A 14,026-nucleotide genomic window follows, 5' to 3' on the forward strand; every position below is an offset into this window, starting at 1 on the left:
ACTAATGGACTATACCATCTCTGACTATACTCTTCTGTCCTTCTAATAAACTGATGAAATTCTGTAGGGAAAAAATAATAAACAACACTTGCTCATATATTCACTATAACAGTAACATACTGTACAACGCAACAGTAATGTTTATGGAGAAAGCATTACCTCTCTCCCAAAGGCCTTTGCTATTTCAGCTTCCCCTGGCCCAAACTGCAAAGACAAAAATATCAGTCAATTCTAGAATGATTTAAATTGCTCTAATCGCAACAGAACCCATGCTGTTACTTGTCATTGCCTCGTTCTTCACATCGTGGTCGGCCCTGTCCAACAACAACTGCACCAGCAACTCATGGTGGTTCAACACTGCCACCTAGCAGACACAGTTGTTGTATTGACTGCTTGCCCTGTCCAATGTCCTATTTTCGAAGGAGCCTCGATGAGTTTGCACCGTGAGTAACCTCTTTAGTGGCACATCAGAAGTTTGTGAAGAAGTGTTTGGAGTGTACCATAAGTGGTGTCTTCCCATCCTTGTCCTGGTGTCGACATCAGCCCCGGCTTAGATGAGGAGAGAGGCCATCGCTGGGTTCCCACTGACTGCTGACACCCTCATCAAAGGAGTCCAGTCAGTGGGGCACGTTGTCTCTAACATCCAACTGAGACAACAATCAACATGCCTTTTAGCCTCAAAATTGTAACTTACTTCCTTTAGTCTTCCTTTTGGATAGTTAAACTAAGGCTCTGGTTAAAAGTAGTGCACTTTACATTTACTGTAGAGAATAGAGTGTAGCTTGTAAATGCTGACGCCAATCTTACCCCACAGCCGTACTGAATCATGTACAGTCGTGGCCAAAGGTTTTGAGAATGACAAAAATATTAATTTCCACAAAGTTTGCTGCTTCAGTGTCTTTAGATATTTTTGTCAGATGATACTATGGAATACTGAAGTATAATTACAATCATTTCACAAGTGTCAAGGGTTTTATTGACAATTACATGAAGTTGATGCAAAGAGTCAATATTTGCAGTGTTGACCTTTCTTTTTCAAGACGTCTGCAATCCGCCCTGGCATGCTGTCAATTAACTTATGAGCCACATCCTGACTGATGGCAGCCCATTCTTGCATAATCAATGCTTGGACTTTGTCAGAATTTGTGGGGTTTTGTTTGTCCACCCGCCTCTTGAGGATTGACCACAAATTCTCAATGGGATTAAGGTCTGGGGAGTTTCCTGGCCATGGACCCAAAATATCGATATTTTGTTCGCCGAGCCACTTAGTTATCACTTTTGCCTTATGGCAAAGTGCTCCATCATGCTGGAAAAGCCATTGTTCATCACCAAACTGTTCCTGGATGGTTGGGAGAAGTTGCTCTCGGAGGATGTGTTGGTTCCATTCTTTATTCATGGCTGTGTTCTTAGGCAAAATTGTGAGTGAGCCAACTCCCTTGGCTGAGAAGCAACCCCACACATGAATGGTCTCAGGATGCTTTACTGTTGGCATGACACATGACTGATGGTAGCGCTCACCTTGTCTTCTCCGGACAAGCTTTTTTTCCGGATGCCCCAAACAATCGGACAGGGGATTCATCAGAGAAAATGACTTTACCTCAGTCATCAGCAGTCCAATCCCTGTACCTTTTGCAGAATATCAGTCTGTCCCTGATGTTTTTCCTGGAGAGAAGTGGCTTCTTTGCTGCCCTTCTTGACACCAGGCCATTCTCCAAAAGTCTTCACCTCACTGTGCGTGCAGATGCACTCACACCTGCCTGCTGCCATTCCTGAGCAAGCTCTGTACTGGTGGTGACCCGATCCCGCAGCTGAATCAACTTTAGGAGACGGTCCTGGCGCTTGCTGGACTTTCTTGGGCGCCCTGAAGCCTTCTTCACAACAATTGAACCGCTCTCCTTGAAGTTCTTGATGATCTGATAAATGGTTGATTTAGGGGCAATCTTACTGGCAGCAATATCCTTGCCTGTGAAACCCTTTTTGTTCAAAGCAATGATGACGGCACGTGTTTCCTTGCAGGTAAGCATGGTAGACAGAGGAAGAACAACGATTCCAAGCACCACCCTCCTTTTGAAGCTTCCAGTCTGTTATTCGAACTCAATCAGCATGACAAAGTGATCTCCAGCCTTGTCCTCGTCAACACTCATGCCTGTGTTAACGAGAGAATCACTGACATGATGTCAGCTGGTCCTTTTGTGGCAGGGCTGAAATCCAGTGGAAATGTTTTTGGGGATTCAGGTTATTTGCATGGCAAAGAGGGACTTTGCAATTAATTGCAATTCATCTGATCACTCATCATAATATTCTGGAGTATATGCAAATTGCATCATACAAATTGAGGCATCAAACTTTTTGAAAATTAATATTTGAGTAATTCTCAAAACTTTTGGCCACGACTGTAGGCTATGACAGCAAGGTGCCCAGCTACATTACATTATACAGGACATTATATACATTACCAGTCAACATTTTGGACACACCTACTCATTCAAGGGTTTTTCTTTATTTTTACAATTTTCTACATTATAGAATAATAATGAAGACATCAACACTATGAAATAACACATATGGAATCATGTAGTAACCAAAAAACTGTTAAACAATTTTTTTTAAAGTTTATAGTTGAGATTCTTCAAAGAAGCTACCCTTTGCCTTGATGACAGCTTTGCACACTCTTGGCTAGCTAGCTAGCTAAAATTGGTCCTTTCCTAAATTAGACATGGAGGAAGATAGGGATTTGGACTTTTGGTTTGACTTAATTATCCGTGCTGGCCAATGATTGTAACGGTGATTCTGATCCAACCATTAATTCATACATTGTGACCCTGGCCTGAGAGGATGGAAGTTCAATATGTAGCTAGATGTAGAAGGCTAATGTTAAATAGCTAACGCTGCCCATGAATGAAAGTTAGACTAGCGAGCAAGCATTTCAGCCAGACAACAAAAAGTAAAAGCGTGTACTGTATGACAGTGATAGACTGTTTCGTCAAAATGATAGAGAGGAGGAAAAAACTGAAATTATTTATTCACATAAGTATTCAGACCCTTTGCTATGAGACTCAAAAATGAGGTCAGGTGCATCCTGTTTCCAGTGATCATCCTTGAGATGTTTCTATAACTTGATTGGAGTCCACCTGTGGTAAATTCAATTGATTGAAAAGGAGAGCCGCACACTCTAGGAGCTCAGATGCAATAATTTTATAAACTAATAACCAACGTTTTGACAGACAAGCTGTCTTCATAAGGGATATAATGACAAACAGTGCGGGTCACTAGTTTATATAGTTTCAAAGGACACACACACACAGGTGTCTGTAATCATGGCCGGGGTGGCTTGATATCGTTGGTTGATTTACAGATATAAATAGAACATATAAAAAACATGAATGATAGCATACAATCCATAGATACAATTAGGCTACATACTAGGCCTACAAACATGTACAATGAATACCAAAATCATAATAATCACAAGAATGACTTCATATCAAAGTCCTCATTGAGACCGAAGGGAGCAAGGGTCTTTAAATTAAATTGTCAAGGTCACCCCCTCTCCTAGAGTAGTTTGTGGTTTGCTTCCAAAAAGTGGTCTGCAACTGGGTACGTTGAGTTTTTGCACCAAAGGTGCTACGATGCTCCGAGATTCGTACTTTTATTTTGCGCTTCTTTTTAACCACATCATTTTTACCACAAGGACAAGTTATTAGATAAATAACTGCCTTAGTGGAGCACATGATAACACCAAAGGCTCTCCTTTTCTTTTTCAGGTGTTCTACTCAGCTAGCCAGCACCTCGCCTAAACAGGTGTGCGTTTCTTTGCTTCCAAATTCAATTGATTAGACATGATTTGGAAAGGCACACACCTGTCTATATGTGACCTGTTTCAGGAAACTAGGAGTATGTCGCGGGTCACTACTTCACACGAAAGCTATTTGAAAGTAATCTTTTTTTTTAACAAAATGTGTTTTTGGGCAGAAATGCATTCTGGAACATGTGAAGTTTCATCTGCCTTAATAAGAAACTTGCAAGACATCTGTCAATATGAATAAAATTGATAAATTACGAGCCTAGTTGGTTTAGCCACAGAAAAAGTCAGCAACCTTCCCATTAGCCATGATTGGCTGAGATAATGAGTGGGCTGGACATGCCGAGAGATGAGTTCGGATTGGTCTGCCATATAGCACACTTCTGTCTATTTAATCCATTTTAGAATAAGGCTGTAACGTAACAAAATATGGAAAAAGTCAAAGAGTCTGAATACTTTCCAAATGCACTGTATCACGGTCACAAGACATATGAACAGGTTATAGAGGTTGTAGGTTGTAATATGGCTTTTTTTCTGGCTTCCCCAGTGATTTTACCCATGCACCTAGTGGCGACCCGTCATTCAGGGCAGGTTTTGCCTGTTTTGCATGTTATTTTTCCATTAATACATGTCACATATCAGTTTGCAAACAATGTAAAAAAAATATATGTCATTGAGTTAATAAAGCCGCATACAAACATGGTCTCTTTTTTGTTTTCTGGAGTAAGGCAGCTCCAAAATGCAGGTGTTTCAGCCTAGCTCAGTGCATTCTGTGGTGGTGGGATAAGCCAGCAGAAAATATGGAGCGTTGCGTCGTGATTGGCTCAGTGTTCTGTCACTCATGAGGACACTACATCACCACCAAGTCTAAGGGGAGACCTCAAAAATTCTAGCCCCTTGGGTGGCGCCATAGAGTTACATTAGAAGTGCCGATCCAAGAAGGCTCAAGGTCATTGGCCACAGATAAAATTACGTCAAATCAGTTATATGTACAGTAGATTTGATTGGACTGATCATGTCAACATCATACTTTCAAAATCTTGGCTTGCAGTCATCATCATGTATCAAGTCGACAAAAATCAACAACAAAAAAATCTGCTAAAATCACCACTGCATTTTTTTTTTTGTATTCACCTTTATTTAACCAGGTAGGCTAGTTGAGAACAAGTTCTCATTTGCAACTGCGACCTGGACAAGATAAAGCAAAGCAGTTAGACACATACAACACAGAGTTACACATGGAATAAACAAACATACATGCATGAACCACTACTGTATGTGTGTGATTTGGGGTCCATCTCTTCCACAGAGAAGCAGGTCCATTTCTCTAGTGGGCCTGTCCATGGTCAATTTTCCTCTGTTTACCAGCTCAGGTCAATGCTATGGTGACCCACTTTACCTATGACGAGGAGATGGTGTCTTGAATGGTTTAAGGCAGCCTCAAGAACAACACAGACATTGAAAGGGATAAGGTGTGGGTCAACTTTTAGCTACTTGTATTGAGAGTTAGGGCTGTGGCAGTCATGAAATTTTGTCCGCAGGCTATTGTCATGTAAAATACTGCCAGTCTCACGGTAATTGACCGTATATTACATATTACTGTGTAGCCCACTATTCGGAAGCTACAGACATAAATTGGCAGATCGGCTGTCCCATGACGCTTGTGGGGGCGTTGTGTGGGTCATAGAGCAAATCGTGTTCGGGAGAGTATCATCTTTACATAAATGGGTCATAACAGTTTGTAGGCCAAACCATTCGGATGATACAGATTATTTTGTTAGGAGACCGATTTTCGGTTTTCATGGTCTGACAAAAACATCTCTAGCTTTAACCTTTCTTCTGCATATGCTGATGCAGTAGATTGAGACTCATCCAATGCAAAAAAACAGATATCCCTAGTTGAAATTGAATGATTTGTATGGTGATGTTTTTCTTATGCTAATTTGATTTCCGCGGGGGCGCAGACATCGACTCTAGGGCCGCACTGAAACAGTAGCTGGCTACGTTAGCTAACTAGTGAAACGTTTTTCACACTGTGTAATGAATGCCTTTTTGATGATGGTTGCTATGGGAACCACATTGCGGTGGTTGCGGGAAAACCTGATGTGCGGGAAATCCTTCGAAGTTTGGACAACGCTGTGATTTATTGCTACTGTTGCAATATTCATCTCATTCTCTATGTTTGCACCATTGTTGCAAATGTGAAATTGCACAATAAAGTATTAACCATGCAGCTGTGCACAGCCGCACACTCCTCCACGCTGGCCATGTTCTATTCAAACTATTGTTCTCTATTCTATTGTGCCCTGGCTGCCCTGTTCCATCATTGATCCTAGTCTCATCTGTTGGACTCTGGGATTAGTGGCCACATGACTAGTCCAGCCTTCACGGTCGCTGGAGCGCGTTTCATTATTCAGGCTCTCCCGGTTTGGAGCAGGGCAGGGGCATTCATTCGAAGCAATTTTATTTCGTTTGAACAACCGACTTCGAATTATATAAAATCACGTAAACTTTCTTTAAATTATTTGCATGGTCGAGGCTCTTTCTGTTAGCGCGTAGCCTATCTCTCGATTGGGTAAAGAAAGGAGCGCGTAATCCATTTCAACCATGGCGCAGGGCATAACCGGAGAGAAGTATTGGGAGGATAGAGTAGCCTTCGAAACAGAAGGAGCAGGTAAAGAAGTTGTAGAATATGGTGATGTTTTGGAGCTTAATCGATTTGACGGACTACCCTACTCCTCTCGATATTACACATTACTGAAGGAAAGGATGGATCTGCCAGTTTGGAAAGCCAGGTGTGATTTCATGGACAAGCTGGCCAACAGGCAGTTTATTATTGTCTCTGGCACTGCAAGAACTGGCAGAAGCTCTCAGGTGAGTTGATTACTCTCCCCTCTGATAATAACTAGGTTTTATCTCACTAAAATATGTGTGTAATGCAGATACTATTGCCTGCATCCCAAAAATCTTTCCTTTCTCCCAAAGGGTGCACTTGTTCAATCACCATAATGAATTTGAAAGAAAAGGACTGGTATAAGAAATAGGCCTATGGTGGAATCTCCCTCTAGCCCACGCCCATGCTAATTCAATATTTTTACATTAGTGGGTAGTACTAAACCAGTGCACACTTCAGGAGAAAAGTGAGATGTTCAAACTGGTAAGTGAAATGAAGGGTTTGGGGTTTAACGCTCTAATTATGAGTGAAGGACGTGATTAGAAAGGATAATCTGATGTGGCAGTATGTTTCATGTTCTATTCTTTCCCTCCTGTGGCATGCTCAGATTCCCCAGTGGTGTGCAGAGTTCTGCCTGTCTGTCCAGTACCAGAATGGCATGGTGGTGTGCACCCAGGTCCACAGGCAACATACAGTGGATCTGGCCCTGCGTGTAGCTGATGAGATGGATGTCAACATTGGTCATGAAGTGGGCTACAGCATCCCCCTAGAGACATGCTGCTCTGGTGACACTGTTCTCAGGTCTGTAAACACTATTACACACACTGCTCACACACCAATTCACAAACACACTCACACACTTACATCACCCCCCGCGTCACCCCCACCTTCTCGGTGGCTGTCTTTTCTTTTTTAAAAGAACTGAACAAAAGAGTTGAGGAGCCTCTTTTCATGGGGCTCCCCTGCAGCTGCCCAGCTCTCACTCTGACCATATGCCACGCTCCCGCGTCTTTCACTGCCATAAGTCAGCCGGGGAACAAAGACCCAAGACAAGCTAAGAAAACAGGCAGCCAGGGAGACATAATGAATCCACTGACTAGACTAATAACTACACACTTAGGAAAAAAGGTGCTATCTAGAACCTTAAAGGGTTTTTCGACTGTCCCCATAGGAGAACCTTTTAAAGAACCCTTTTTGGTTCCAGATAGAATGACTTTGGTTCCAGGTAGAGAATTTGTTTGGGTTCCATGTAGAACCCTTTCCACAAGGGTTCTACATGGAATCCAAAAGGGTTCTACCTGGAACCAAAAAGGGTCCTACCTGGATCCAAAAAGGGTTCTACCTGGAACCAAAAAGGGTCCTACCTGGATCCAAAAAGGGTTCTCCTATAGGCACAGCCAAAGAAACCTTTTTCTAAGAGTAAGGGCTCTGTTCAATCTGTATCGCGGTAGTTCAGCGTTACAGCTTGATTGAAATTTAAAGGTAACGTTCCTGCATTAGCGGCGACTGCATTCATGGTAAACGCTGCATATGTTGGCTCTATCGGAAATTACCTTTACATTTCTATCGAGCAATCTGTAACACTTCAGCGATACCGATTGAATAGAGCCCCAAATTACACAAAGTAGCCAAGCACAGCAGCTTCATTAAGGACCCTTCCAGGAGGACGGCTATTCATCTCCTAATACGTCATGTTGTCTTACACCTTTGGCTTTCATTTGCTATTAGAGCACTAGAATTGATTGATTTTATGTTTTTGTAAATAGAGTTTATGTACTTGATAAATCACTTTAGTAGAACTTTATCAACACATTTGCTACTCCCACAAAATGTTACCCTACGCCTGTTTGTGACCCTATTCTTCTTCACCACCCCAGGTACTGCACTGATGACATGCTGCTCAGAGAGATGATGTCAGACCCCATGCTGGAGCACTACGGTGTCATCGTCATCGACCAAGCCCACGAGAGGACGGTCAGTACAGATGTTCTACTGGGCCTTCTCAAAGACATCGCCCTGCAAAGGCCCGAGCTCCGTGTGGTGCTCCTCACAGCTACACACCCAGGACCCACACTACTGGGCCACTACAGGAATGTCCCACTGATCCAGCTGGAGGGGGTATGTTCAGCGGAGGCGGTGTATACTGGTACCAGCCACAAGGACTACTTCTGCTCTGCCCTGCGACTGGTTCTGGAGATACACCACTCCCAAGAGGAAGGGGATATAGTTGTGTTTTTGGCCACAACTCAAGTAAGATTTTCTTAAAATGTCATATTTACATTTTAGTCATTTAGCAGACGCTCTTATCCAGAGCGACTTACAGTAGCGAATACATACTTTTCATACATTTTTTTTCTCCCCGTACTGGTCCCCGGTGGGAATCGAACCCACAACCCTGGCGTTGCAAACACCATGCTCTACCAACTGAGCCACACAGGACCACATATCCTAGTCTACAGTCTGGGAACGTGGCAGAAGCCATACCATGACAACTGTTGCTTCGACAACAGCATTACTCAACCTTCTCTTGTGTTTTATTAGGAGATAGATCTTGCCCGTGATATCCTCCTTCGCGAGGAGGCCAATATACCCCCACATCTAGGGGAACTTCTCCCTATCTCGGTGCACCCTGGGCTGGGTGGAACTCTGCCCATGCCGGGTGAAGAGGAAGGCCGGTGCAGAAGAGTATTCCTCACCTCCAGTCCAAATGAAGACCTCTTCTGGGCTGTGCACATGCTGAACTTTGTCATCGATGCCGGTGTCCAGAAAAGAAATGTGAGTAACTTATTGCTGAATAGTTATTTTAAGCAAACCTTTGTACCCCTTTTTGGTAACAAGATTGTAATAAATGTTAATTAGTGGTGTTTTTTTTATGAATGTCTGTCTTTCCTCGTGTTCTAGGTTTATAACCCTAGGATCAGAGCGAACTCAGTCGCCATTCAACCTATCAGTCGGATCCAAGCAGAAAGCCGCAAACAGCTTGTAGGACCAACAGGTATGACGAAGACTGAAATCAGTAACAAAGGCCAGGTATTGAAGTCACACAGTTTGGAGGGTCATGTGTTCTTGCTAACCTGAGTGCATCATTTCCCGCAGGGAAGAGTTTTTGTCTGTACCCAGAGGACACACCCCTGCCCAGTGAGACACGCCCCCACATCCTTGAGTCTGACATCACATCCACGGTGCTCTTCCTGAAGAGGATGGACATTGGCGGTCTGGGCCGCTGTGACTTTATCGACAGGCCAGGTACAGGCTCTTTCTTCAACATTACTTTTTTTTATTGTATCTATAGTACATATGTACTGGGGAGCTAAATGTATACATACTGAGTGGAGTGACACATCATCAAAATGAAATTACATTCTTAATGCATAATTCTGTTTTGTATTTAAGTTTTTGAGCTCCATGTATCCTGTAGAGAGACACATTTAGGGTTGAGCTCAGTTATTTCGTTTGGCCCGTGTGTCCGGTACAAACAGGCCTGTTGTGTGGTATTGTGTTCTATTGGAGGTCGGTGAGGCATGCGTTAGCTGAGCTGACAAGCCCTGTTCTACAGCCAATGTTTGGAGAGTTGGCCTAGTGATGCAGCAGCAGCCATAGAGGTCTAACACTCATTAACGAAAAGGATTTTAGTCATGCTCTCTCTCTCTCTCTGTGTGTGTGTATGTGTGTGTGTGTGTGTGTGTGTGTGTGTGTGTGTGTGTGTGTGTGTGTGTGTGTGTGTGTAAGCCCTGCCAAGCACTACAGCGTAATGATCATGTGCAGCTGGGCAATGTGGGCATTTCACTATAAGCCCCATGATTGGATGACATTGATTGAAAGTGTGTGTTGATGGGTGTGATGTTCTAATTATTATTATTATGTTGCTGATGTTGTTTCTCAGGATTCACCATAATGATCATAACGGGACAGTACATTTGAGATGTTTATTGCTGTATGCTGTAGTTTTTTCTTGTTGAAAACATTGTTACATCCAAAACCCTCCGTGTAAAGCAAAGCCTCTCAGAACATTTATTTTGCATAGTGATGCACAGCTGATTTTAGGATATTGAGGACTTAAATGACAATCAGTTTAGCCTGCTTGCTGGTTGTACCTTGAAAATAATCCGTTTTACAAGGTTGTAATCACATAGTTTACAGGTGACTTTCTTTACAAAGTCAGATACTTCACAATTCTGTCCCGCACACTTCGATTCATTTCCATGGCGGTGTTATTTCCACCAGATCCTGAGGGTCTGATGCAGGCCTTGGAGGAACTGGACTATCTAGCAGCCCTGGATGATGATGGGAACCTGTCAGAGATCGGCATCATCATGTCTGAGTTCCCCCTGGAGCCCCAGATGGCCAAGACACTACTGGCCTCCTGCGAGTTTGACTGTGTCAACGAGGTGGTCACCATCGCCGCCATGCTGACAGGTGTGTGGGACTTCAACTTATGCTCTGTGGTCTGTATACCACATTAAAGGTTCGTGGTAACACACACCACCACCATGCTGTGGTCATGCTTGCACACTTGCAAACCTCATACAAAGTGAAGTCACGTCAATCCTCACATATACTTCATAATGTACAACATTAGTGTGCTAACCCCTTCTCTCACGCTGCCCCCCTTAGCACCAAGCTGCTTCCTGGTCCCCTCAAGGGAGTTGAGGCTAGAGGCCTCTCAGTGTCACCTGAAGTTCCAGCACCCAGAGGGAGACCACTTCACCCTCATCAACATCTACAAGGCTTTCAAACAGAACCAGCATGAGCCCTGTGAGTTCACATAGGCATACCTGTAGCCACAGTGCATACAACAAGCTTTAAAAAAAAAAGGATAACATTGGCCATTGACCCTAAAACCCTCATTTACTCTCTCTGGTTTGGCGTTTTCCAGTTGTCAGTGTGGAGAAGTGGTGTCAGGACTACTTCCTGAGTCTGTCTGCCCTGCAGACAGCTGATGCTATCCGCTCTGAGCTGACTGACATCCTGAGGAGGATAGAGCTGCCTGTCTCCATGCCTTCCTTTGGCTCCAAGGGAAACACTCTCAACATTAAGAGAGCGCTGCTAGCAGGCTTCTTCATGCAGGTACTGTAATATGGCTTTTCTTCTACCATTAGCCATCTATTGATAACTGTTACTACTAAGAAACTTGAAAGATACAATCTACCTTTACTTACTCGTATCACTAGCAAGAGCGGTGTGCGGGTTTCTCTTGTCTTTGAAGTTATCACATTGTTCCCATGCAACTGCAAAAAGATATCTCAGATGTGCGAGTTCCTTTTGAAGTGAAACTTGAAGTGATTATAAAAGACATACTGTTATGACTTTCAGGTGGCAAGGGATGTGGATTCATCAGGGAATTACTTCATGTTGACACACAAGCACGTGGCCCAGATCCACCCTTTCTCTGCCTACGGCACCAAGACACCCAAACTGGGCCTGCCGGAGTGGGTCCTCTTCCATCAGTACTCCTTCTCAGAGGACAACTGCATCCGCACCGTGTCCCACATATCACCAGAGGAGTAAGTGGATTAGAGGTGGAGACGTAAAAAATACCTAAATATAGTATATCAAAGGTAATTAAATAAAATAAAAAATATATCAATAGGTTAGAACTGTGTGTAGCCTGTAACCTCCAATAGATAACTACAGATATTTACTTCAGGGAGAGACAAGAGGTCCCAGACACTGCTTTCCTTTTTGGACCAGGCTTTTCACCATGGCACATTAGAGTCAGATTGTAACGGGCGGGGGTTTTCTTAATCCTGCCCTCCAGTATCAGCTGGTTAAAAGAGGATTAGGAAGAGCACAGCTACAGAGAGGGTGCTGGTTTAATGGGGACTGTTAATGACAGACAAGGCTCGGCAGCCTTCACATGCCGTGTTAGGTTACACTCTGAAATGTTTTGTTTTTTTTAATCGCTCAAATGTTTACCAAATGGCGCTCCTGGCAACTTTTAGACTGATGTTACAGTAAGTGCTCTTTCCAACAAAGAGATTGGGTGTCATTCATAGGAAATCTTTGATTGCTGCATTTTGGTCAATTGCAGTGAATATCATCGGGAGATTCCTGTTCTTTGGTCTATGATAATCTAACTAATTTCAATTCCCTCTCACTGTAATTCAAATTCATTTCAGGTTGCTCTCCATAATTGCAGTTGACCCAATGATCCTGTGCTATGTTAAATTCAAGTGCAAATGAATAAGACAATACTTACTGTGAAATCAGAACCAGAAGCAAATGAATGAAAAGGCAAATATATCAGAGAATATTGGGTTGACTCGCCCAATGTCCAACTCCATGTTCACCAATGACTCCCTCCCTCTACCCAGGTTCATTCAGATGGCTCCACAGTACTTCTTCTTCAACCTGCCTCCCAGCGAGAGCAAGGACATCCTCCAGAACATCTTAGACAATGGAGCTGAACACTACAAAGCGAAGAAGATTCAAAAGAGCCCCAGCCTAGAGAGCATACCAGAGGTTACCGCCAGTTGTGTCATACAGTGATTGTGAAGGCCTCGGTTGAGAATGTCTTAGAGGCAGAAACTCCCTACTCATTCCCCGGTACTGTATTATATGATCACTTTCACCAGTGTTACCTTTCGGTCATCTCATCACCAGTGTTACCTTTCAGTCATCTCATCACCAGTGTTACCTTTCAGTCATCTCATCACCAGTGTTACTTTTGAGTCATTGAAACTTAGCCTGACATTAACATGATTCTATCTAATTAATATAATTCAACTTGTTAATTACTGGAATTGAATTATGGGAAGAAAAGTGACACTATCTGTCCAGATTGCCAATGTGTTAGTTTTAGCAATATTTATATAGGCATCCTTTCTAGTCAATGTATATTTAAATTTATAGAGCCCTACGTATGTACAGGGATGTATGTTGTTTCTTGGAACTTGCCATTTAATAATAAACACATCACTAAAAATGCATGTTTGAAGAGTACTTAGCCTAAATGCAAATCTAGGGCTCTATTCCAACCTTATTGCGGAAGTTCAGTATTACAGCGTGATTTAAATGTAAAGGCAATGTTCCCCCGCTAGAGGAGAATGCATTCAAGGTAAATGCTGCAAATGTCAGCTCAATCGGATATGACCTTTACGTTTCTATCGCGCAATCTGTAACGCTTTAAATATGTATATTTAGTCAGTCCAAAAGCCAAAACATACAGCTTAGACACTTAACCCCCACGGGCGTATTCTTTGCACTTTGCCCTTACCCTCCACTGCTCAGTTGGACCATTTCTCTTACCTTTCTGTTAAATTACTCTAGGCTGTCATAGTGCATAAAATGTGTGTCCCAGACGGATTAGCACAGAGGAGCAGAAACAGAGTAGCACAGGGACATAATTTGGGTTTGTCACTCCATCTGCTGTGAAGAGAGAAGGGATAGGTGGGGGGGGGGGTGACCCAATTCAGGGACAGTGCATTACAGTATTGTAGCTACATGAGGCATTACAGCACCATGTGACCTCTTTAGTCCTGCATACATACTTACAGGCTCATGCCAAGATCCAGGGCCTTTTATATACAGACAGAAATAAGCTGAACTTC

General features: G+C 43.1%; 1 protein-coding gene and 1 pseudogene across 1 annotated transcript; one reads left to right on the plus strand and one right to left on the minus strand.

Moving 5' to 3' along the window:
* Position 1: 1 nt before the first annotated feature.
* On the minus strand, positions 2-6,071 carry LOC123727332 (fibronectin type 3 and ankyrin repeat domains protein 1-like; annotated as a pseudogene).
* Positions 6,072-6,147: 76 nt separating this feature from the next.
* Positions 6,148-13,403, plus strand: dhx32b (DEAH (Asp-Glu-Ala-His) box polypeptide 32b). The gene is made up of 11 exons (XM_014204351.2): positions 6,148-6,676; positions 7,084-7,277; positions 8,354-8,726; positions 9,018-9,251; positions 9,378-9,471; positions 9,573-9,722; positions 10,701-10,892; positions 11,091-11,231; positions 11,353-11,543; positions 11,790-11,980; positions 12,791-13,403. Exons 1-11 carry the CDS (start codon positions 6,410-6,412, stop codon positions 12,963-12,965), a joined length of 2,202 nt encoding a protein of 733 aa, XP_014059826.1. The 5' UTR covers positions 6,148-6,409; the 3' UTR covers positions 12,966-13,403.
* Positions 13,404-14,026: the final 623 nt, after the last annotated feature.

The sequence above is a fragment of the Salmo salar genome, chromosome ssa01 (assembly GCF_905237065.1).
Source record: "Salmo salar chromosome ssa01, Ssal_v3.1, whole genome shotgun sequence".
Taxonomy (NCBI): domain Eukaryota; kingdom Metazoa; phylum Chordata; class Actinopteri; order Salmoniformes; family Salmonidae; genus Salmo; species Salmo salar.

Coding starts and splice junctions, on each gene's coding strand:
- dhx32b (XM_014204351.2), top strand. CDS start 6,410: ATGGCGCAGGGCATAACCGGAGAGAAGTATTGGGAGGATAGAGTAGCC. Junction 9,252..9,377: donor CCGGTGTCCAGAAAAGAAAT/GTGAGTAACTTA, acceptor CTCGTGTTCTAG/GTTTATAACCCTAGGATCAG. Junction 10,893..11,090: donor CATCGCCGCCATGCTGACAG/GTGTGTGGGACT, acceptor TGCCCCCCTTAG/CACCAAGCTGCTTCCTGGTC.